General features: G+C 46.4%; 1 protein-coding gene across 2 annotated transcripts in view; it reads right to left on the reverse strand.

Annotated features, from left to right (window-relative positions):
- Positions 1-424: 424 nt before the first annotated feature.
- Positions 425-20,197, reverse strand: part of LOC126273189 (doublesex- and mab-3-related transcription factor 2) — an 80,239-nt gene continuing 60,466 nt past the window's right edge. For both annotated transcript variants that reach the window (XM_049976710.1, XM_049976711.1), the window contains exon 4: positions 425-912. In XM_049976710.1, coding sequence (XP_049832667.1) covers positions 590-912 — 323 coding nt within the window. In that variant the 3' untranslated portion in view covers positions 425-589. The remainder of the gene's footprint in view (positions 913-20,197) is intronic.

A 20,197-nucleotide genomic window follows, 5' to 3' on the forward strand; every position in this document is an offset into this window, starting at 1 on the left:
AAGAAGCATCGAACCCTTGTGCGCGGTATTGGAGCGCAGACCCTGGAGCAGATTTCCGCCTCCCTCGTCACTACAGGAGTTAGAAGAGGTTCTGATGGAAGTGTGGCGTAACATTCCACTGGAGACTGTACAATCATTATATTCCAATACTCGAAGCAGAATCGCAGCAGTATTACAGGCAAGTAGGGGTCCAACCACTTATTAATAAACAATTTCGAAGTAAGTACAGGAGCTCACATTATTTTGTTTATCCCCTGTATTTTAGATCTGAAACTTCCTGGTAGAGTACTGCGGAGAAATGGCTGGTAGTGAGTCCTGCCCAGCAGACAGTTTTAGTCTGCCAGAAGGTTTCAAAACGGTGCACTCTCCGATGCATTCAGGATTTTTCTGGTAATCTGGAAATAAAGGAGACTCAAAAGATTAATCACATTCTCTGTAGCAAAGCTACCGGTCGTGTTTTGTATTTGGTAACATTAAATTACATACATACAAAGAATATCAACAATAATGAGAGCATTTGAACACAGTCAGAAACATTTTCTGTCCGTACTCCTGTGTTACAGTGTCCGCGGGAGATTGGGCGTCGTCGCTACTTGACGCCTATGATGGCCTCCACAGAGAACGACAGCCGGGGCTTGGGCTTCGGCGGGGGCGGCACTGCGGTGACGACGGTGGCCGGCGGGAGTAGCAGGTCCGGCGCGAGCAACAGGCGCGGGGGCGGAAGGGGAAGCGGAAGCTGCGTCACGGCCCGGTGTGCCGGCGGCGGCGCCGCAGCCGGGACAAAGGCCGGCGGGGGCGGCGGCAGCAGCAGCGGCGCCGCCTCCAGGGCGCGGTCGGCGAAGGCGCGCCGCTTGCGGAGGCGGTCGCGCAGGGCGGCGGGCAGCAGCGGGTGGCGGCCGGCCTGGCCCACACCTGTGACACGAGCGCGGCTCAGACCAGGGCTCTCCGGGCTTCTTACTCCGCGGGCCACACTGACTCCTCCACGAAGTCGTGGGCGCCAGCGTCTGCCTAGTGGCATTACAGCACCCCAGCACTCCACGATCACCGTAACGTAAGGCTAAAGGAAAGATGAAATCGCGAAAATCTAAGGTTGTGGGCATAGCTAGCACTGAAACGAACTACGATTTTTGTTTAATTACATAATTTCGATTGGGGGACGCACCTGACCGCAATTCTGGCGAATTCCACCGACAGAAAAGGATGGCACTGCACATTCTGTATGTATTTCACGACGTAATCAAAAGAAAGTGAAACCTCGCTTAAGAAGCATCTTCCATAATGATTGATTACTAAGGCTAGTCGCCGAAGTGGCGTCCATTTGAAAGACTTGCACAAGACTCGTGAGTACAATAAAATGCTCGAATAAGCTTTTGGTGTGAGCTTCTTATCATTTTATTTTAAAGTACATACAGAACATGAGTTTTTGCACCTCTCTTTGATTTTTCCGTTTTTTTCACAGCTTATTGTTGACCTCAATGGTTGAGTTACTTCTTCAGTTTTACCGGCATGAGAGTAATGTAAACCTGCAGGTTGAAGGTAAGTAAGGGCAGGATTTGGGCAACTATATGTCTGATATGACTGCATAGCATACTTATTGTGACCAAAATTTCACAAACTGCTATTGTGCTAGTCTGTTAACCGTTCTTTTTTTTTTTTTTTCACTATCGCACGAAGCATGGTCTGTCTGTTTATTGTGGATAGTCACAAGTTTGACCATGACCTTCCGCTTTGTAAAGATAGAGCTCCGACAATGCCGCGGTGTATTGGTCGCGATAGGCCTCGAAACTCAACTGTTGCCAGTATTTATAGGTACCACCTCAAATATTTGGCGGGCCGGATACCGGGAATGTCGGGCCAGCGGACGCGGGCCGGTTTGCCGGCCCTCGCGGCCGGTTTCGGCCCGCGGGCCGTAGTTTGGAGACCCCTGACTTACACGATGACTGTTTACGGCGTAGCACAGTGGCGTAGGCGACGTCGGTACGAACAGTTTGATAGAGAACACTTGGGCCGCCTTCACAAGGGACGAGGCAGGTAACGTTGACGTGGACGCGGAAGGGACATCCGACCAGACGACGGGGGGGAGGGGGGGGGGGGGGGAGCTCCGTTGGCTCACGGGACGAACTGGCTAACGTGCTTTGCTCTCTCAGCGCTCTCCAGCGACCGATATCGGCTTCATTTGGCTCGCAAAACACAGTTTCCCTACGAAAATGAAGTCGCGTAAAACTACTGCGTTAACTCTGAAAGCAACTGTCGAAGAAGAGCGGAGAAAATCGCGAATAAGATTCTAGAATCATCGACGGCTTGAGCCGTGGATTTCTGGTAGAGGAAACTACGTAATGCTGTTCAACTATCTGAGATACACACTAGTACAAGTTATTACTTATCTCCTTCGAATTTTCATTCCACGCTCCGATCCGTAGAACGACAGTTTTGTTTCTCCTGAATACGGCATCCTTCTGAGTAGTACCCGTCCGGAGATCCGAATGGGGTACTATTTTACCTCCGGAATATTTTGCCCAAGAGAATCCAATCATCATGTAACGCTGCATGCCGTAGGGAAAAATTACGGCTGTAGTTTCCCCTTGCTTTCAGCCGTTCACAGAAAGGCACAGCAAGACCGTTTTGGTTGATGTGACACTGTCAGATCAATAAGTCATCCAGACTGTTGCCCCTGCGGCTACTGAAAACGCTGCTGCCCCTCTTCAGGAACCACACGTTTGTCTGGCCTCTCAACACATTCCCCTCCGTTGTGGTTGCACCTACGGTACGGCTATCTGTATCGCTGAGGTACGCAAGCCTCCCCACCAAAGGCGAAGTCCATTGTTGTTGGGGTCCCTGTTTATGGTGAAACACAATTATTCCCTCTGTACAGGAGTAATTTGGGGCCATGGTCTCGAAGATATCGGTGACCGTTAGAGAAGTTCCTTGGTCTGAAGCAGGACGCCAGGATTGGAGGGATACATTTCTCAGAGGTAGTTAGTGGTTAGGACCAGCCGCGTATGTCAACATAACAGACCTGAAGATTGTAAAATGTAAACTTCAACGGCCGGGGATGTCCCACTCGTCAAAATATTTAGGATTATTATGCAGTGGTCGGATGAATTTCTTATTCGTCTGCACCCGCGGAGGACATCTTTAAGTGGAGCTTGTAGCTTGTTTTCTGCTCCTGTGTAGAGGTGTGACGTCACATGTTTTGAATACTCCAGTGAAGGCATTCGGAGACGGAGGTACGAAAAAAATGTTCAAATGTGTGTGAAATCGTATGGGACTTAACTGCTAAGGTCACGAGTCCCTAAGCTTACACACTACTTAACCTAAATTATCCTAAGGAGAAACACACACACCCCTGTCCGAGGGAGGACTCGAACCTCCGCCGGGACCAGCTGCACAGTCCATGACTGCAACACCTCAAACCGATCGACTAACCCCACGTGGCCGAGGGTGGTACGCTTAGCGCTGGTGGTATGCAAGGAAATTTCGGGCAGTATGGATACAAGTAAACGAAATGCGTACTGATATAAATGAGATTATTCTCTTACGTTACTTTGTTTTTAAAGTAAAATAATAGTGCGAACACTGATTGATAAAAGTAGCATCTGTATAACTTAAAGGAAATGTATTTACTTCAGAATGTTTGCTTCGAGCCGGCCTGTGTGGCCGTGCGGTTCTAGGCGCTTCAGTCTGGTACTGCGTGACCGCTACGGTCGCAAGTTCGAATCCTGCCTCGGGCATGGATGTGTGTGATGTCCTTAGGTTAGTTAGATTTAAGTAGTTCTAAGTTCTAGAGGACTGATGACCACAGCAGTTAAGTCCCATTGTACCCCCTCCCCCCCCCCCCCCTCTTTCCTTCATAAGTCGTCGCTGCGTTGGCCGGAAATGATTCATCTTATGTTGACAATGGCGATAATCTGATCAGATCTTGGTGATTATGCGAAAGTGTATGTGCTACTTTGCAGCTGCGCCAACTTCTGCGGTGTACCGATATGTGGCGCTGCAACAGTTATTACGCAGTGAACGGGCTGTTAGTGTTAGTGTCTTTGTTGCTCGTTACGTATTACGGGTGGGCAAGAGGGCGAAAATAGTTCCCTCCTTACGACTGTTGATAAAATATTGATATGTCAATTACTTTTACAAAAACTACCGATACATACCTGCAATATTCCTTACAGCGTTATACGTGTTTAACGATATCGAGTACCGATATTTTTATTTTATACAGTATTTTTTTCGCAATTTTCGGTAAATATTCGAAGTATTTCATTTCAAATTAAGAAGAACATAATTTCGTTTTCATTCTTTGAAGGAGTCTTACTATTTTTTGAGCTTTCATCATTCTTTGACTGTGCGAAGCAAGTATAGATGGCACAAGGAAGTAGTCCCATTGCATTGGGACTTTGGCGGTCTGAATGGGATAACAAAACATCCGATGTGAAGAAATAGCATATCAGTTGCGTAAATAATAATAATAATAATAATAATAATAATAATAATAATGTAACTAGTTTGCTAGTTCTTCACATCGGCATTCTTCAAAGACTAATGAACAAAAATCTAAATGACAAAATTGGTCATTCATGGATGTATGTGCCGTCTATGTAACTGAATGAAATGCAGTTTTTTATTGCCTTTCTTTTTATACATACAATAAGTATCATTTAGTCGTTACTATGTTACACTTTCTCATGCTTTTCAGATTAGAATCAACTTTTATAGCACAAACTTCGTGAGGAGAAAATATCGTTCTGCGTTACTGACGATTTCCAGTGCTTTTAGCCCATTATGTGTGGTCCTGGAGATGTGTTCATTAGTCCCTATAACGACAAGATTGCTCTTTGCGGTGGGTGGAGACGCGTGAGGGGAAATGCTGACGTAATCGGAGCTCGGCGGACCGACAGAATCTGCAACGTTCAACTTCACCACGCAATTTTGACACTCCAACTGCTAGGTCGCTGGCCTTTGCAGAAATGATAAAAACAGGGAAGTCAACATATGTTCCAGACAAAAACATATGTGTCGAATTGGAACGGCGGATCCATCAGACACCTTTTATTGTGCGATTTACGAGCAGTTGCCATTGTTAGCAAAGTGGTTATCGCCAAGCGTGAAGGTGCATCGTTTTCCTTTCAGTTCTTGCTCTAAGGGGGATAAACAGGGTGCAAGCATGTTGCTGTTTAGAAAATCTAATAATACACTCCTGGAAATTGAAATAAGAACACCGTGAATTCATTGTCCCAGGAAGGGGAAACTTTATTGACACATTCCTGGGGTCAGATACATCACATGATCACACTGACAGAACCACAGGCACATAGACACAGGCAACAGAGCATGCACAATGTCGGCACTAGTACAGTGTATATCCACCTTTCGCAGCAATGCAGGCTGATATTCTCCCATGGAGACGATCGTAGAGATGCTGGATGTAGTCCTGTGGAACGGCTTGCCATGCCATTTCCACCTGGCGCCTCAGTTGGACCAGCGTTCGTGCTGGACGTGCAGACCGCGTGAGACGACGCTTCATCCAGTCCCAAACATGCTCAATGGGGGACAGATCCGGAGATCTTGCTGGCCAGGGTAGTTGACTTACACCTTCTAGAGCACGTTGGGTGGCACGGGATACATGCGGACGTGCATTGTCCTATTGGAACAGCAAGTTCCCTTGCCGGTCTAGGAATGGTAGAACGATGGGTTCGATGACGGTTTGGATGTACCGTGCACTATTCAGTGTCCCCTCGACGATCACCAGAGGTGTACGGCCAGTGTAGGAGATTGCTCCCCACACCATGAAGCCGGGTGTTGGCCCTGTGTGCCTCGGTCGTATGCAGTCCTGATTGTGGCTCTCACCTGCACGGCGCCAAACACGCATACGACCATCATTGGCACAAAGGCAGAAGCGACTCTCATCGCTGAAGACGACACGTCTCCATTCGTCCCTCCATTCACGCCTGTCGCGACACCACTGGAGCCAGGCTGCACGATGTTGGGGCGTGAGCGGAAGACGGCCTAACGGTGTGCGGGACCGTAGCCCAGCTTCATGGAGGCGGTTGCGAATGGTCCTCGCCGATAGCCCAGGAGCAACAGTGTCCCTGATTTGCTGGGAAGTGGCGGTGCGGTCCCCTACGGCACTGCGTAGGATCCTACGGTCTTGGCGTGCATCCGTGCGTCGCTGCGGTCCGGTCCCAGGTCGACGGGCACGTGCACCTTCCGCCGACCACTGGTGACAACATCGATGTACTGTGGAGACCTCACGCCCCACGTGTTGAGCAATTCGGCGGTACGTCCACCCGGCCTCCCGCATGCCCACTATACGCTCTCGCTCAAAGTCCGTCAACTGCACATACGGTTCGCATCCACGCTGTCGCGGCATGATACCAGTGTTAAAGACTGCGATGGAGCTCCGTATGCCACGGCAAACTGGCTGACACTGACGGCGGCGGTGCACAAATGCTGCGCAGCTAGCGCCATTCGACGGCCAACACCGCGGTTCCTGGAGTGTCCGCTGTGCCGTGCGTGTGATCATTGCTTGTACAGCCCTCTCGCAGTGTCCGGAGCAAGTATGGTGGATCTGACACACCGGTGTCAATGTGTTCTTTTTTCCATTTCCAGGAGTGTAAATCAACTGACAGTATTTTTACAAGGTGCAGCCTTTTTTTGCAGGTACGTCGATATTTCTTCCATTGATATATATATATATATATATATATATATATATATATATATATATATATATATATGGCCGATATGATATTTTTTTAAAATATCGATACGTCGGGTTCCCCATATTTTTAAGAATATCAACAGTCCTACTCTGTACGGTTCCCCACCCCTGCGGGAGTCGTCGCTCAACATTCCGCACTGTCTCCCCTTTTCTCCTACCCCATCTCAGGGTTCGTTAAAAAGTGAACAAGCCATAGCAGCATGCCCAGATTTCTCAAAATGTCAAGTGGTGCGAAAAGTCTGGCAACCCCTGCTGTAGTGCAGCTAGCCGTCGTTGGTCGTTGTCGGCAGGTATTATCACCTCACGCTGGAAGACTGGTGTACACTTTCAGCATCGGAATCCAGGTATTCAGTTTCACACCCTCCTTCCGATTGAAATTTTGGTATGTTTAAGACCTGTATGGATTTCTTTTGTAGTATTTCATAGCATCCGTTTGTAAGGGCTCCGTGATCCCACGAACATAGATGCTAGTATCCGACGCCCAGGTCGATAGTAGACAGGAGTCGATAGTCGAGCGCTGCAGGAGGCAGTGAGACGGGTGTTGAGTGCGAGTAGTACGGGAGTGTGTCGAGCGAGTGGTGCGGGAGAGACGGGCAAGAATGGTGGTCGAGTGAGTTGTAAACGGTATGAGTATGACGAGTGAGCACGTCCCCCTGATCGTCGCGGGGTGGACCCTCATCGATACAGATTCGCGAGTGATACGAAACCAGAAAGTGACAAGCGCCGAATTACATGTTTTGCATCAACCGCGTCGGCCAGCAACAATCATGCATTGCAGTGAGGATTGTTGTGAATGTTAACCATCAGCATTGCGTGTGACGAACTACAGGAAATCAACAACCAATAAAAAGATATAACCGTAATTAGACGTGTAAGGCGAAGATAGCAACTGCCTCAGCATTTGTGTGTTAGTAGGAAATGTATATCAGTTTGTACATCGCAACCTTTGTGGTCCTTAATAATAGACAAACTTTCAATCATTCCACTATTCAGTTGCAAAACAGCCGCACTTGGTTGAAATACCCCCGAAACCAGCAGAAAAACCGATAGCCTTTCATCCATTAAGCACACGGTCATATAATCATTATAATTAACTGTTTGGCGGCTACGATAAATTGCTCAAAATCCAGTAAAGGAATTTAAACGTTGGTGTTTCACGTTCCCTCGTGAGTCTCTCATTCGCCGCATCTGCAACTGATTTTATGTGGTCGCTCCGCTTTAAATCGTACTGGTACGCATATTCCTAAATACAGGGTGATTCAAAAAGAATACCACAACTTTAAAAATGTGTATTTAATGAAAGAAACATAATATAACCTTCTGTTATAAATCATTACAAAGAGTATTTAAAAAGGTTTTTTTTTTCACTCAAAAACAAGTTCAGAGGTGTTCAATATGGCCCCCTCCAGACACTCGAGCAATATCAACCCGCTACTCCAACTCGTTCCACACTCTCTGTAGCATATCAGGCGTAACAGTTTGGATAGCTGCTGTTATTTCTCGTTTCAAATCATCAATGGTGGCTGGCAGATGTGGCCGAAACACCATATCCTTAACATACCCCCACAAGAAAAAATCGCAGGGGGTAAGATCAGGGCTTCTTGGAGGCCAGTGATGAAGTGCTCTGTCACGGGCTGCCTGGCGGCCGATTCATCGCCTCGGGTAGTTGATGTTCAGGTAGTTACGGACAGAAAAGTGCCAATGTGGTGGCGCTCCATCCTGCTGAAATATGAATTGTTGTGCTTCTTGTTCGAGCTGAGGGAACAGCCAATTCTGTAACATCTCCAGATACTGTAGTCCAGTTACAGTAGCACCTTCGAAGAAAAAGGGACCAAAAACTATATTGGCTGAAATGGCACAGAAAACGTTCACCTTAGGCGAGTCACGTTCATACTAAGTTGTTTCCCGCGGATTCTCAGTGCCCCATATACAGACATTGTGACAGTTGACTTTCCCGTTAGTGTGGAAAGTTGCTTCATCACTAAACACAATCTTTGAAATGGAAGATTCATCTGTTTCCATTTGAGCAAGGATAAAATCACAGAAATCTTATCAGATGCAGACAGTGCTTGAACCAATTTCACACGATAAGGTTTCATAACTAACCTTTTTCGTAAGACTCACCATACAGTTGATTGTGGAATTTGCAGCTCTCTGCTAGCTCTGCGAGTCAGTTTTCCTGGGCTGCGAACAAATGCTTGCTGGATGCGTGCTACATTTTCATCACTCGTTCTCGGGCGTCCAGAACTTTTCCCTTTGCACAAACACCCATTCTCTGTAAACTGTATATACCAACGTTTAATACACCACCTATCAGGAGGTTTAACACCATACTTCGTTCAAAATGCACGCAGAACAACTGTCGTCGATTCACTTCTGACGTACTCAATAACACAAAAAGCTTTCTGTTGAGCGGTCGCCATCTTAGCATCAACTGACGCTGACGCCTAGTCAACAGCGCCTCAAGCGAACAAATGTAAAACTAAATGAAACTTTATAGCTCCCTTAATTCGCCGACAGATAGTGCTTAGCTCTGCCTTTTGTCGTTGCAGAGTTTTAAATTCCTAAAGTTGTATTCTTTTTGAATCACCCTGTATTTTATGGATATGAGTGATTCCAGTGATAGTTCTGTGATTGTGTAATCACACGATAATGGGTCTTTTAGTTTGTTTGTGTACAATAAGTGACATTTATTTTTATACTTAAGATGAGCTGTCAAGCCCTGCACCTACCGTCGATACTCCGCAGGTGTCACTATCTGTTAGTGTTTCGACTTCTCTGTATGCAGTAGCGTCGTTCGTCAAAAGCCTCGTGGAACTCCCAATAGTTCACTTACCCAATAGTTCACTTACCCAATAGTTCACTTATAAAGTGTGAGCATCAATAAGACCGATAAACTGCAGGCACGAATTGCTAACTGGAAATAGCAGAAAAAAGGTCCTTCGAACATGTGCCCGGAAATGAATCGTTGCCATGGCACATAGCGCTGACGAATGAAGCTCCTCTGACCACGTGTCGTTTATTCCTTGTGTGTTCCAGGACTGTATGATTGACACAGCGTACTGCTAGCAGCACATTGACCGCCCAGTGGTTAGTACACTGGACTCGCATTCGGGGGAGACGACGGTTCAAACCCGCCTCCGGCCACCCTGATTTAGGTTTTTCCATTATTTTCCTAAATCGCTTCAGGTAAATGCCGGGATGGTTTCTCTGAACGGCCACGGCCGACTTCCTTCCCCATCCTTCCTCTGATGGGACCGATGACTTCGCTGTTTGGTCCCCTAAACCAACCAAGCAGCAGAATCGTCCGGTATTCATGTCGGGAACCAGCCGATATGGTGTTTTGTGTACGCTAAGCAGACGCAAACGGTCGAGAGGCAGCGCGGCTATACTAAAATAAGTACCGTCACAGACACCAACCACATCACACAACATTTCAAGCCCATTTTGGAGTTTGTGTTATCATGGGTCCTTTCAGACAGATGAACGTGCAGGCAGACGGAAGAGTGAGCACACACCAGATTTGGAGGATCTGGTTCTAAAGTATATTGAGTCGAACTCTCATATAAGCTCCAGGAAAGTGGTCCGCGAACACTGTGTAAGTCAAAGTACGGTTATGTGTATCCTTCATGATAACTGCTTTTATCCTTATCACCTGCAAAGAATGCAGGGATTATCAGCAGAGGATTTCCCTCCACGGGAAGGATTTTGTCATTGGTTTTTCCACCAGACCACCACAATTATAGGATTTCTGTCGTCAGGCCTCTTTGCGACGAACCATTCAGGTGTTTACAGTACACCTTCAAAACACAAGGAATACAGGGCAAGTGGTCAGAGGAACTCCCAGTTGTCAGCGTCATCTACCATGCCAACGATTCATTTCCGGGCATATGTTCATACGGCCTTTTTTTCCTCCATTTCCATTCAGAAACCTGTTCCTGCAGTTCGTTAGTGAGCCCTGTATAATAAACGGTGAACAGTAATGGTCCTACAACACTCCTTTGTCGTACGCCCGGCGCTGATATTTCGTCTGAAGATCTCTATCCGTTCAGAACGACATGTTCTGTTTGCTAGAAACTTTTCAATCCGGTCACATAGCTGGTCTGGCATTCCACTCGATCGTATTTTGTTCATTATGTGACAATTTGGAGCTATACTGAATGCCTTGTAGAAGTCAAGGATTGCGACATGAACCTGGCCGCTGGTATCTTCTGCTTTCTGGATGTCTCTGACAAACAGAGTGAGCTGGGTTTCACCGGTTCATTTTTTTTTTTTTATACATGTTTATTCGCACAGAGGGAAATTTCTTTCTCAGTAAGTGTCATAACACACGAGCGCAAAACGTGTTCCGGAATTTTTCAACAGACTATCCATAGTTTTTGTGCGTCTGTACAAAGATCGTTTTTGAAAACGATTTATTAACTCCAATTTTCTGTACCATATTTCGATGATGGCCCAGCCGTCTTCTTTAGGTACAGTGGTCTGCGTTATGTGTAACCGCTGCCTGGAATCCAGTCAGCTTGTGAAGTGCACGCCCTTCGACACGCATTTGTTACTCATTTCTTTTTCGGAATCCGCATTATTGTTCCGTAAAACCCACATTCTCTAAAAGTGTTCCAGCTCTAGCGAATGATATGACCAGCGAGATCTTAGAAATCGATTGGCAGATCCTAAGACTCACTTAAATTGAAATTTTTCCGACATCGTTATTTCGACAGATTCCTTATTCACGCTGCCCCAACGACTTGGCTTTAATCACCAGTGGCCAGACGATGCTGGCGTGGTCGTAGAAAATCTCATTATTACACTCGAGCCAGTGTTCGGTGACGGCTGATTTGCTCAGTTGTTTTCGTATCGCTGTTTTCCTTGCACATCCCGACGGTTCTAATAGCCTGCCTAACATAAAATATGCTTCATTCGCATAGAATTGATTCCATATTTTTAGATTTCCAGAAGGCTTTCGACACCTTTCCTCACAAGCGGCTTCTAACTACACTGTGTGCCACTGGAACATCGTCTGAATTGTGTGACTGGATTCGTGATTTCCTCTCAGAGAGGTCACAGTTCGTAGTAATAGACGGAAAGTCATCGAGTAATACCCGGCGTTCCCCAAAGAAGTGTAATAGGCCTTCTATTGTTCCTGATCTATATTAACGACATAGGAGACAATCTGAGTAGTGGTCTTAGATTGTTCACAGATGATGCTGTCACTTACCGTCTTGTGAAGTCATAAGATGACCAAAATGAATTCATTGATTTAAATAAGATATCTGTATGGTGCGAAAAGTGGCAATTCATCCTGAATAAAGAAAAGTGTGAAGTTATTCACATGATTACTAAAAGAAATCCGCTAAATTTCGATTACGCGATAAGTCACACCTATGTGAAGGCTGTAAACTCAACTAAATACTTAAGGATTACAATTAAAAATAACCTAAATTGGAATGATAACATTGATAATGTTGTGGGTAGAGCAAACCAAAGACTGCGATTCATTGGCAGAACACTTAGAAGGTGCATCAGGTGTACTAAAGAGACTGCTTCCACCTCGCTTGCCGGCCGCAGTGGCCGAGCGGTTCTAGGCGCTTCAGTCTCGACGCTACAGCTATGGTCGCAGGTTCGAATCCTGCCTCGGCCATGGATGTGTGTGATGTCCTTACGTTAGTTAGGTTTAAGTAGTTCTAAGTTCTAGGTGACTGATGACCTCAGATATTAAGTCCCATAGTGCTCAGAGCCTTTGAACCATTTGATCACCACGCTTGTCCGACCTGTTCTGAAGTATTGCTGTGCTGTGTGGGGTCCGCATCAAGTGGGCTGACGGATGACACCGAAAAAGTCCAAAGAAGGGCGACTCGTTTTGTATTATCGCGAAATAGGGGAGATAGTGCCACAGACATGATTCGTGAATTGGAGTGGCAATCATTAAAAAAAGGCGTTTTTCGTTGCGACTGGATCTTCTCATGAAATTTCAATCACCAGTTTCCTCCGATTGCGAAAATATTCTGTTGGGACCCACCTACATAAGGAGAAATGATCACGATAAAATAAGAGAAATCAGGGCTCGCACAGAAGAATTTAAGTGCTCGTTTTTCGTTTTCGCTAGTGGAACGGTAGAGGTGGTTCATTGAACCCTCTGCCTGGCATTTTATTGTGAATAGCAGAGTAATCATTTAGATGTACATGAAACTACAGGGTCATCATTTCCTTCTTCGAACAGGTCTCTGATGGAAACCACTCCCCAAAAAAGTCGCCGGCCGCGGTGGTCTCGCGGTTCTAGGCGCGCAGTCCGGAACCGTGCGACTGCTACGGTCGCAGGTTCGAATCCTGCCTCGGGCATGGATGTGTGTAATGTCCTTAGGTTAGTTAGGTTTAAGTAGTTCTAAGTTCTAGGGGACTGATGACCACAGCAGTTGAGTCCCATAGTGCTCAGAGCCATTTGAACCATTTGAACCAACCAAAAAAGTCTGGGAAAGTAAAAAGGCGTAAAATGAACTAGAAACCGCACTGAAAGAGAAAACTAAAAAGCAAGCCAAAAGGGGAAAAGTGCACTAAAAGAGGAAAAAGCGGTAGAAGGAATTAAAATAATATGGTAAATGGCCTGGGCTGGCTGATCGCAAGAATAAAAAAGCGTGAGCCAGTCATTCCGCAATGCACTAAAATCTTCACCCTAAAAACATAAGGCTAGAGAAACACAGATAGGGGAAAAGACGAACATCAAGGCGAAAAAACAGCTGAGAAAGTGCGAGGAAGAGTTAACTTGGAAGGAGGACGGGTTAAGTCCTAATCTCCCTTTCACTAGATAATAGATTAACTCGCACTCTTTCACGGATCACGTACGCTGACAGGAGAACCTAGTTCCTCACGAACTCGGTATGTATAGAGAGTAATTAAACGTGAGTTAATAAGTTGTAGAATACTGGAAAGTCTGTAGACAAACAGAAAACGTCGGCCGGGGGATTAAACGTAAACAGTCCCGGAAACAACCCCCGGCTTTCTCGATCTGACCGTCCGCGGCAGTCCCCAGAGGACACCCAACACTGTGGCCACCTCGCTGCAGCAGGTAGCGGGCACCCAGTTCGCCCGGGCCGTAAGCTGATCCCTTTGTTTCGGACGCGGGCGCAGGCGCGGCACACGACACTTATCGAGTATTTATAAACACGGGGGCCGCGGCAAGCTGTCCGCAGCCGGCGACTACCGGAGGAAGTGGAGCGGCAAAATAAACTCCACTTTACGACCTCTCCCGACCGACAATATGACGGCCCGCACGCCGAAAGGACCGCCGCACTAAAACCGTGTTGTTTTCGCGAAAGAGAAACCTTTGTGAATCCCTACGCCGTGGCCTCACACGAGTGTCGGCCCCTTGTATACAAGGCTCGTTCGGAGCGAGTTGCGCTCTCGGCCGTTATCCCGCACGTCCGCCACTATTTCCGAATTTTCCACTTCGTTGTAGAGCGGACAGCGTCTTCGGGCGGAACCACAGGTTACGTGAGAACTTGTAACACTCCAGCAGTGTGTTCTCCTACAATAGCATCGAGTTGGCCGCTGAGCAAAACGTCCCCGCACGATGTACATATGAGCACCGACACCATCTATGGTGTCATAATAACCAAATGTATATATCTAATAATCGAATTAACATGCATCTGACTACATCCAAGCACGTTTCAACAGACGACGGTACATAGACTGCTCAACAGTGCAATCTGTTATTACTGTAGAGATACTCTGGAAATGGAAAATGATGTAGATGAAGATAAAATGGGAGATACGATACTGCGTGAAGAGTTTGACAGAGCACTAAAAGACCTGAGTCGAAACAAGGCCCCGGGAATACACAACATTCCATTAGAACTACTGACGGCCTTAGGAGAGCCAGTCCTGACAAACCTCTACCATCTGGTGAGCAAGATGTATGAGACACGCGAAATACCCTCAGACTTCAAGAAGAATATAATATTTAAATGCGAACATTTTTAGGTTAGGCTTTACCGTGACTGTTATTGACATTAAACGAAACAATAAGTTTACTGTTACCAGTCACTATTTATTTGTTTCCACGACGCGTTTCAAAGGTTTAAACCTCCATCATCAGGTGGATATACATCAGTTAATATGGCATTTGTGTGTTTGTGTTGTGTTACGATTTCTTTGGAGGAAGTTGTGACACTGTCTAGTGGAGAAAACAAAACAGTATTTCAGAACTTGGTCTGTTTTGACAAAAATTGAACTTGTATCTAGCAGTAAACATAAATTAAGTAAGATAAAGTACCTCCAGTGGTCACAGGATCCTTTCACAGTCGTAACACATCACATGAACGCTATCGTATTGTATAAACAAATATGGAGTCGTAATCTATTAGGTGCATGGATCTCTTTTGCTGTACGATCCATGCACCTATTAGATTACGACTCCATATTTGTTTATACAATATGATAGCGTTCATGTGATGTGTTACGACTGTGAAAGGATCCTGTGACCACTGGAGGTACTTTATCTTACTTAATTTATGTTTACTGCTAGATACAAGTTCAATTTTTGTCAAAACAGACCAAGTTCTGAAATACTGTTTTGTTTTCTCCACTAGACAGTGTCACAACTTCCTCCAAAGAAATCGTAACACAACACAAACACACAAATGCCATATTAACTGATGTATATCCACCTGATGATGGAGGTTTAAACCTTTGAAACGCGTCGTGGAAACAAATAAACAGTGACTGGTAACAGTAAACTTATTGTTTCGTTTAAAGAATATAATAATTCCAATCCCAAAGAAAGCAGGTGTTGACAGATGTGAAAAGTACCGAACTACCAGTTTAATAAGTCACAGCTGCAAAATACTAACGCGATTTCTTTACAGACGAATGGAAAAACTGGTAGAAGCCGACCTCGGGTAAGATCAGTTTGGCTTCCGTAGAAATATTGGAACACGTGAGGCAATACTGACTCTACGAGTTATCTTAGAATAAAGATTAAGGAAAGGCAAACCTACATTTCTAGCATTTGTAGACTTAGAGAAAGCTTTTGACAATGTTCACTGGAATACTCTCTTTCATATTCTGAAGGCGGTATGGATAAAATACAGGGAGCGAAAGGCTATTTACAATTTGTACAGAAAGCAGATGGCAGTTATAAGAGTCCAGAGCCAAGAAAGGGAAGCAGTGGTTGGGAAGGGAGTGAGACAGGGTTGTAACCTCTCCCCGATGTTATTCAATCGGTATATTGAGCAAGCAGCAAAGGAAACAAAAGAAAATTTCGGAGTATGTATTAAAATCCACGGAGAAGAAATAAAAACTTAGAGGTTCGCCGATGACATTGTAATTCTGTCAAAGACAGCAAAGGACTTGGAAGAGCAGTTGAACGGAATGGACAGTGTCTTGGAAGGAGGATATAAGATTAACATCAACAAAAGCAAAACGAGGATAATGGAATGTAGTCGAATTAAGTCGGGTGATGCCGAGGGAATTAGACACTTAAATGAGACACTTAAAGTAGTAGAGGAGTTTAGCTATAAGGGGAGCAAAATAACTGATAATGGTCGAAGTATAGAGGATATCAAATGTAGACTTGCAATGCCAAGGAAAGCGTTTCTGAAGAAGAGAAATTTGTTCACATCGAGTATAGATTGAAGCGTCAGGAAGCCGTTTTTGAAATTATTTGTATGGAGTGTAGCCATGTATGGAAGTGAAACGTGGTCGATAAATAGTCTGGACAAGAAGAGAATAGAAGCTTTCGAAATGTGGTGCTACAGAAGGATGCTGAAGATTAGATGGGTAGGTCACATAACTAATGAGGAGGTACTGTATGGGATTGGGGAGAAGAGGAGTTTGTGGCACAACTTGACTAGAAGAAGGGACATGTTCTGAGGCATCAAGCGAGCATAAATTTAGCATTGGAGGGCAGCGTAGAGGGAAAATATCGTAGAGGGAGACCAAGAGATGAATACACTAAGTAGATTCAGAAGGATGTAGGCTGCAGTAGGTATTGGGAGGTGAAGTAGCTCGCACAGGATAGTGTAGCATGGAGAGCTGCATCAAACCAGTCTCAGGACTGAAGACCACAACAACAACAACAACAATATAATACAGAGCGGATATAAATGCAGAACTATTAGGTGTGGTATTTTAATATGTACCCACATCTGTGTGCTGGTTGTTTTTGTCTGTGTCGAACTGTTTTCCCACAAGAACGTCACAAACTTTATGAACTGATGTTTTCTGCATGGCCGTGATTGCACCATTAAGTCAACTACGCCAGTCATTAGAGAGTAACCGTTTTGCTGTCAGTATCTCCAGGGTTCTTCCATGTATACAACATTCTTTCATGATTCTTAAACCAAGTGTTAGCTATGATTAAGTTATGGTGTGTGCAGAATTCTACCAGGCGACTTCCTCTTTTATTTCTTAACCCCAATCCATATTCACCTACTGTGTTTCCTTCTCTCCGTTTTCAGACTCTCGCCGGCCTCGGTGGTCTCGCGGTTCTAGGCGCGCAGTCCGGAACCGTGCGACTGCTACGGTCGCAGGTTCGAATGCTGCCTCGGGCATGGATGTGTGTGATGTCCTTAGGTTAGTTACGTTTAAGTAGTTCTAAGTTCTAGGGGACTAATGACCACAGCAGTTGAGTCCCATAGTGCTCAGAGCCATTTGAATTTTTCCTACTCTCCAATTCCAGTCACCCATGACTATTAAATTTTCGTCTCCCTTCACTACCTGAATAATTTCTTTAATCTCGTCATACATTTCATCAATTTCTTCAACATCTGCAGAGCTAGTTGGCATATAAACTTGTAATACTGTACTACGCGTGGGCTTTGTGTCTATCTTGGCCACAATAATGCGTTCACTATGCTGTTTGTAGTAGCTTATCCGTACCCCTATTTTTTTGTTCATTATGATACCTACTCCTGCATTACCCCTATTTGATTTTGTTTATAACCCTGACCAGAAGTAAAGTTCCTCCTGCCACTGAACTTCACTAATTCCTACTATAGCTAACTTTAACCTATCCATTTCCCTTTTTAAATTTTCTAACCTACCTGCCCGATTAAGGGATCTGACATTCGACGCTCCGATCCGTAGGACGCCAGTTTTTTTTCTTCTGATAACGACGTCCTCCTGAGTAGTCCCCGCCCGGAGATCCGAATGGGGGACTATTTTACCTCCGTAATACACTCCTGGAAATTGAAATAAGAACACCGTGAATTCATTGTCCCAGGAAGGGGAAACTTTATTGACACATTCCTGGGGTCAGATACATCACAGATTACACTGACAGAACCACAGGCACATAGACACAGGCAACAGAGCATGCACAATGTCGGCACTAGTACAGTGTATATCCACCTTTCGCAACAATGCAGGCTGATATTCTCCCATGGAGACGATCGTAGAGATGCTGGATGTAGTCCTGTGGAACGGCTTGCCATGCCATTTCCACCTGGCGCCTCAGTTGGACCAGCATTCGTGCTGGACGTGCAGACCGCGTGAGACGACGCTTCATCCAGTCCCAAACATGCTCAATGGGGGACAGATCCGGAGATCTTGCTGGCCAGGGTAGTTGACTTACAACTTCTACAGCGCGTTGGGTGGCACGGGATACATGCGGACGTGCATTGTCCTGTTGGAACAACAAGTTCCCTTGCCGGTCTAGTAATGGTAGAACGATGGGTTCGATGACGGTTTGGATGTACCGTGCACTATTCAGTGTCCCCTCGACGATCACCAGAGGTGTACGGCCAGTGTAGGAGATCGCTCCCCACACCATGATGCCGGGTGTTGGCCCTGTGTGCCTCGGTCGTATGCAGTCCTGATTGTGGCGCTCACCTGCACGGCGCCAAACACGCATACGACCATCATTGGCACCAAGGCAGAAGCGACTCACATCGCTGAAGACGACATGTCTCCATTCGTCCCTCCATTCACGCCTGTCGCGACACCACTGGAGGCGGGCTGCACGATGTTGGGGCGTGAGCGGAAGACGGCCTAACGGTGTGCGGGACCGTAGCCCAGCTTCATGGAGACGGTTGCGAATGGTCCTCGCCGATACCCCAGGAGCAACAGTGTCCCTAATTTGCTGGGAAGTGGCGGTGCGGTCCCCTACGGCACTGCGTAGGACCCTACGGTCTTGGCGTGCATCCGTGCGTCGCTGCGGTTCGGTCCCAGGTCGACGGGCACGTGCACCTTCCGCCGACCACTGACGACAACATCGATGTACTGTGGAGACCTCACGCCCCACGTGTTGAGCAATTCGGTGGTACGTCCACCCGGCCTCCCGCATGCCCACTATACGCCCTCGCTCAAAGTCCGTCAACTGCACATACGGTTCACGTCCACGATGTCGCGGCATGCTACCAGTGTTAAAGACTGCGATGGAGCTCCGTATGCCACGGCAAACTGGCTGACACTGACGGCGGCGGTGCACAAATGCTGCGCAGCTAGCGCCATTCGACGGCCAACACCGCGGTTCCTGGTGTGTCCGCTGTGCCGTGCGTGTGATCATTGCTTGTACAGCCCTCTCGCAGTGTCCGGAGCAAGTATGGTGGGTCTGACACACCAGTGTCAAAGTGTTCTTTTTTCCATTTCCAGGAGTGTATGTTACCGAAGAGGAAGACATCATCATTTAACCATACAGTAAAGCTGCATGCCCTCGGGAAAAATTACGGCTGTAGTTTGCCCTTGCTTTCAGCCGTTCGCAGTACCAGCACAGCAAGGCCGTTTTGGTTAGTGTTACAAGGCCAGATCAGTCAATCATCCATACTGTTGCCCCTGCAACTACTGAAAAGGCTGCTGCCCCTCTTCAGGAACCACATGTTTGTCTGACCTCTCAGCAGATACCCCTCCGTTGTGGTTGCACCTACGGCACGGCCATCTGTATCGCTGAGGCACGCAAGCCTTCCCACCAACGGCTAGGTCTATGGTTCATGGGAGGTGGGGGGAGGAGATATTATAGTGTAGGCACTCTCAATGTCAATTCCAGTTTATGCACTCCTCCTCTTCAACTGAGTGGCAGCAGAATTATCAGACCATAGCTCGCATGATACAAACAACTTTTTTAACGACTTCTTCTGGCTCAACGCTGCCTATCCACACAAGATGACAATAATAGACACTTCATACGCGAAACTCGTCAGCGCCAATTAACTCTCAATAATATGCGCTACATTACATGGCATGGTTGCATTTCTGTCACGTTGAACGATTCTCTTCAGTCGTCGTTGGTCCCGTTCTTGCAGGATCTCTTTGCGGCCGCAGCGGTGTCGGAGATTTGATGTTTTACTGGATTCCTCATATTCACGGTACACTCGTGAAATGGTCTTACTCGAAAATCCCCACTTCATCGCTACGTCAGAGATACTGTGCCCCACCGCTCGTTCACCGACTATAACACCCCGTTGGAACTCACTTAAGTCTTGATAACCTGCCATTGTAGCAGCAGTAACCGATCTAACAACTACGCCTTTTACTCGTGTTGTCCTA

The sequence above is a fragment of the Schistocerca gregaria genome, chromosome 5 (genome assembly GCF_023897955.1).
Source record: "Schistocerca gregaria isolate iqSchGreg1 chromosome 5, iqSchGreg1.2, whole genome shotgun sequence".
In the NCBI taxonomy this organism is placed as follows: Eukaryota; Metazoa; Arthropoda; class Insecta; order Orthoptera; family Acrididae; genus Schistocerca; species Schistocerca gregaria.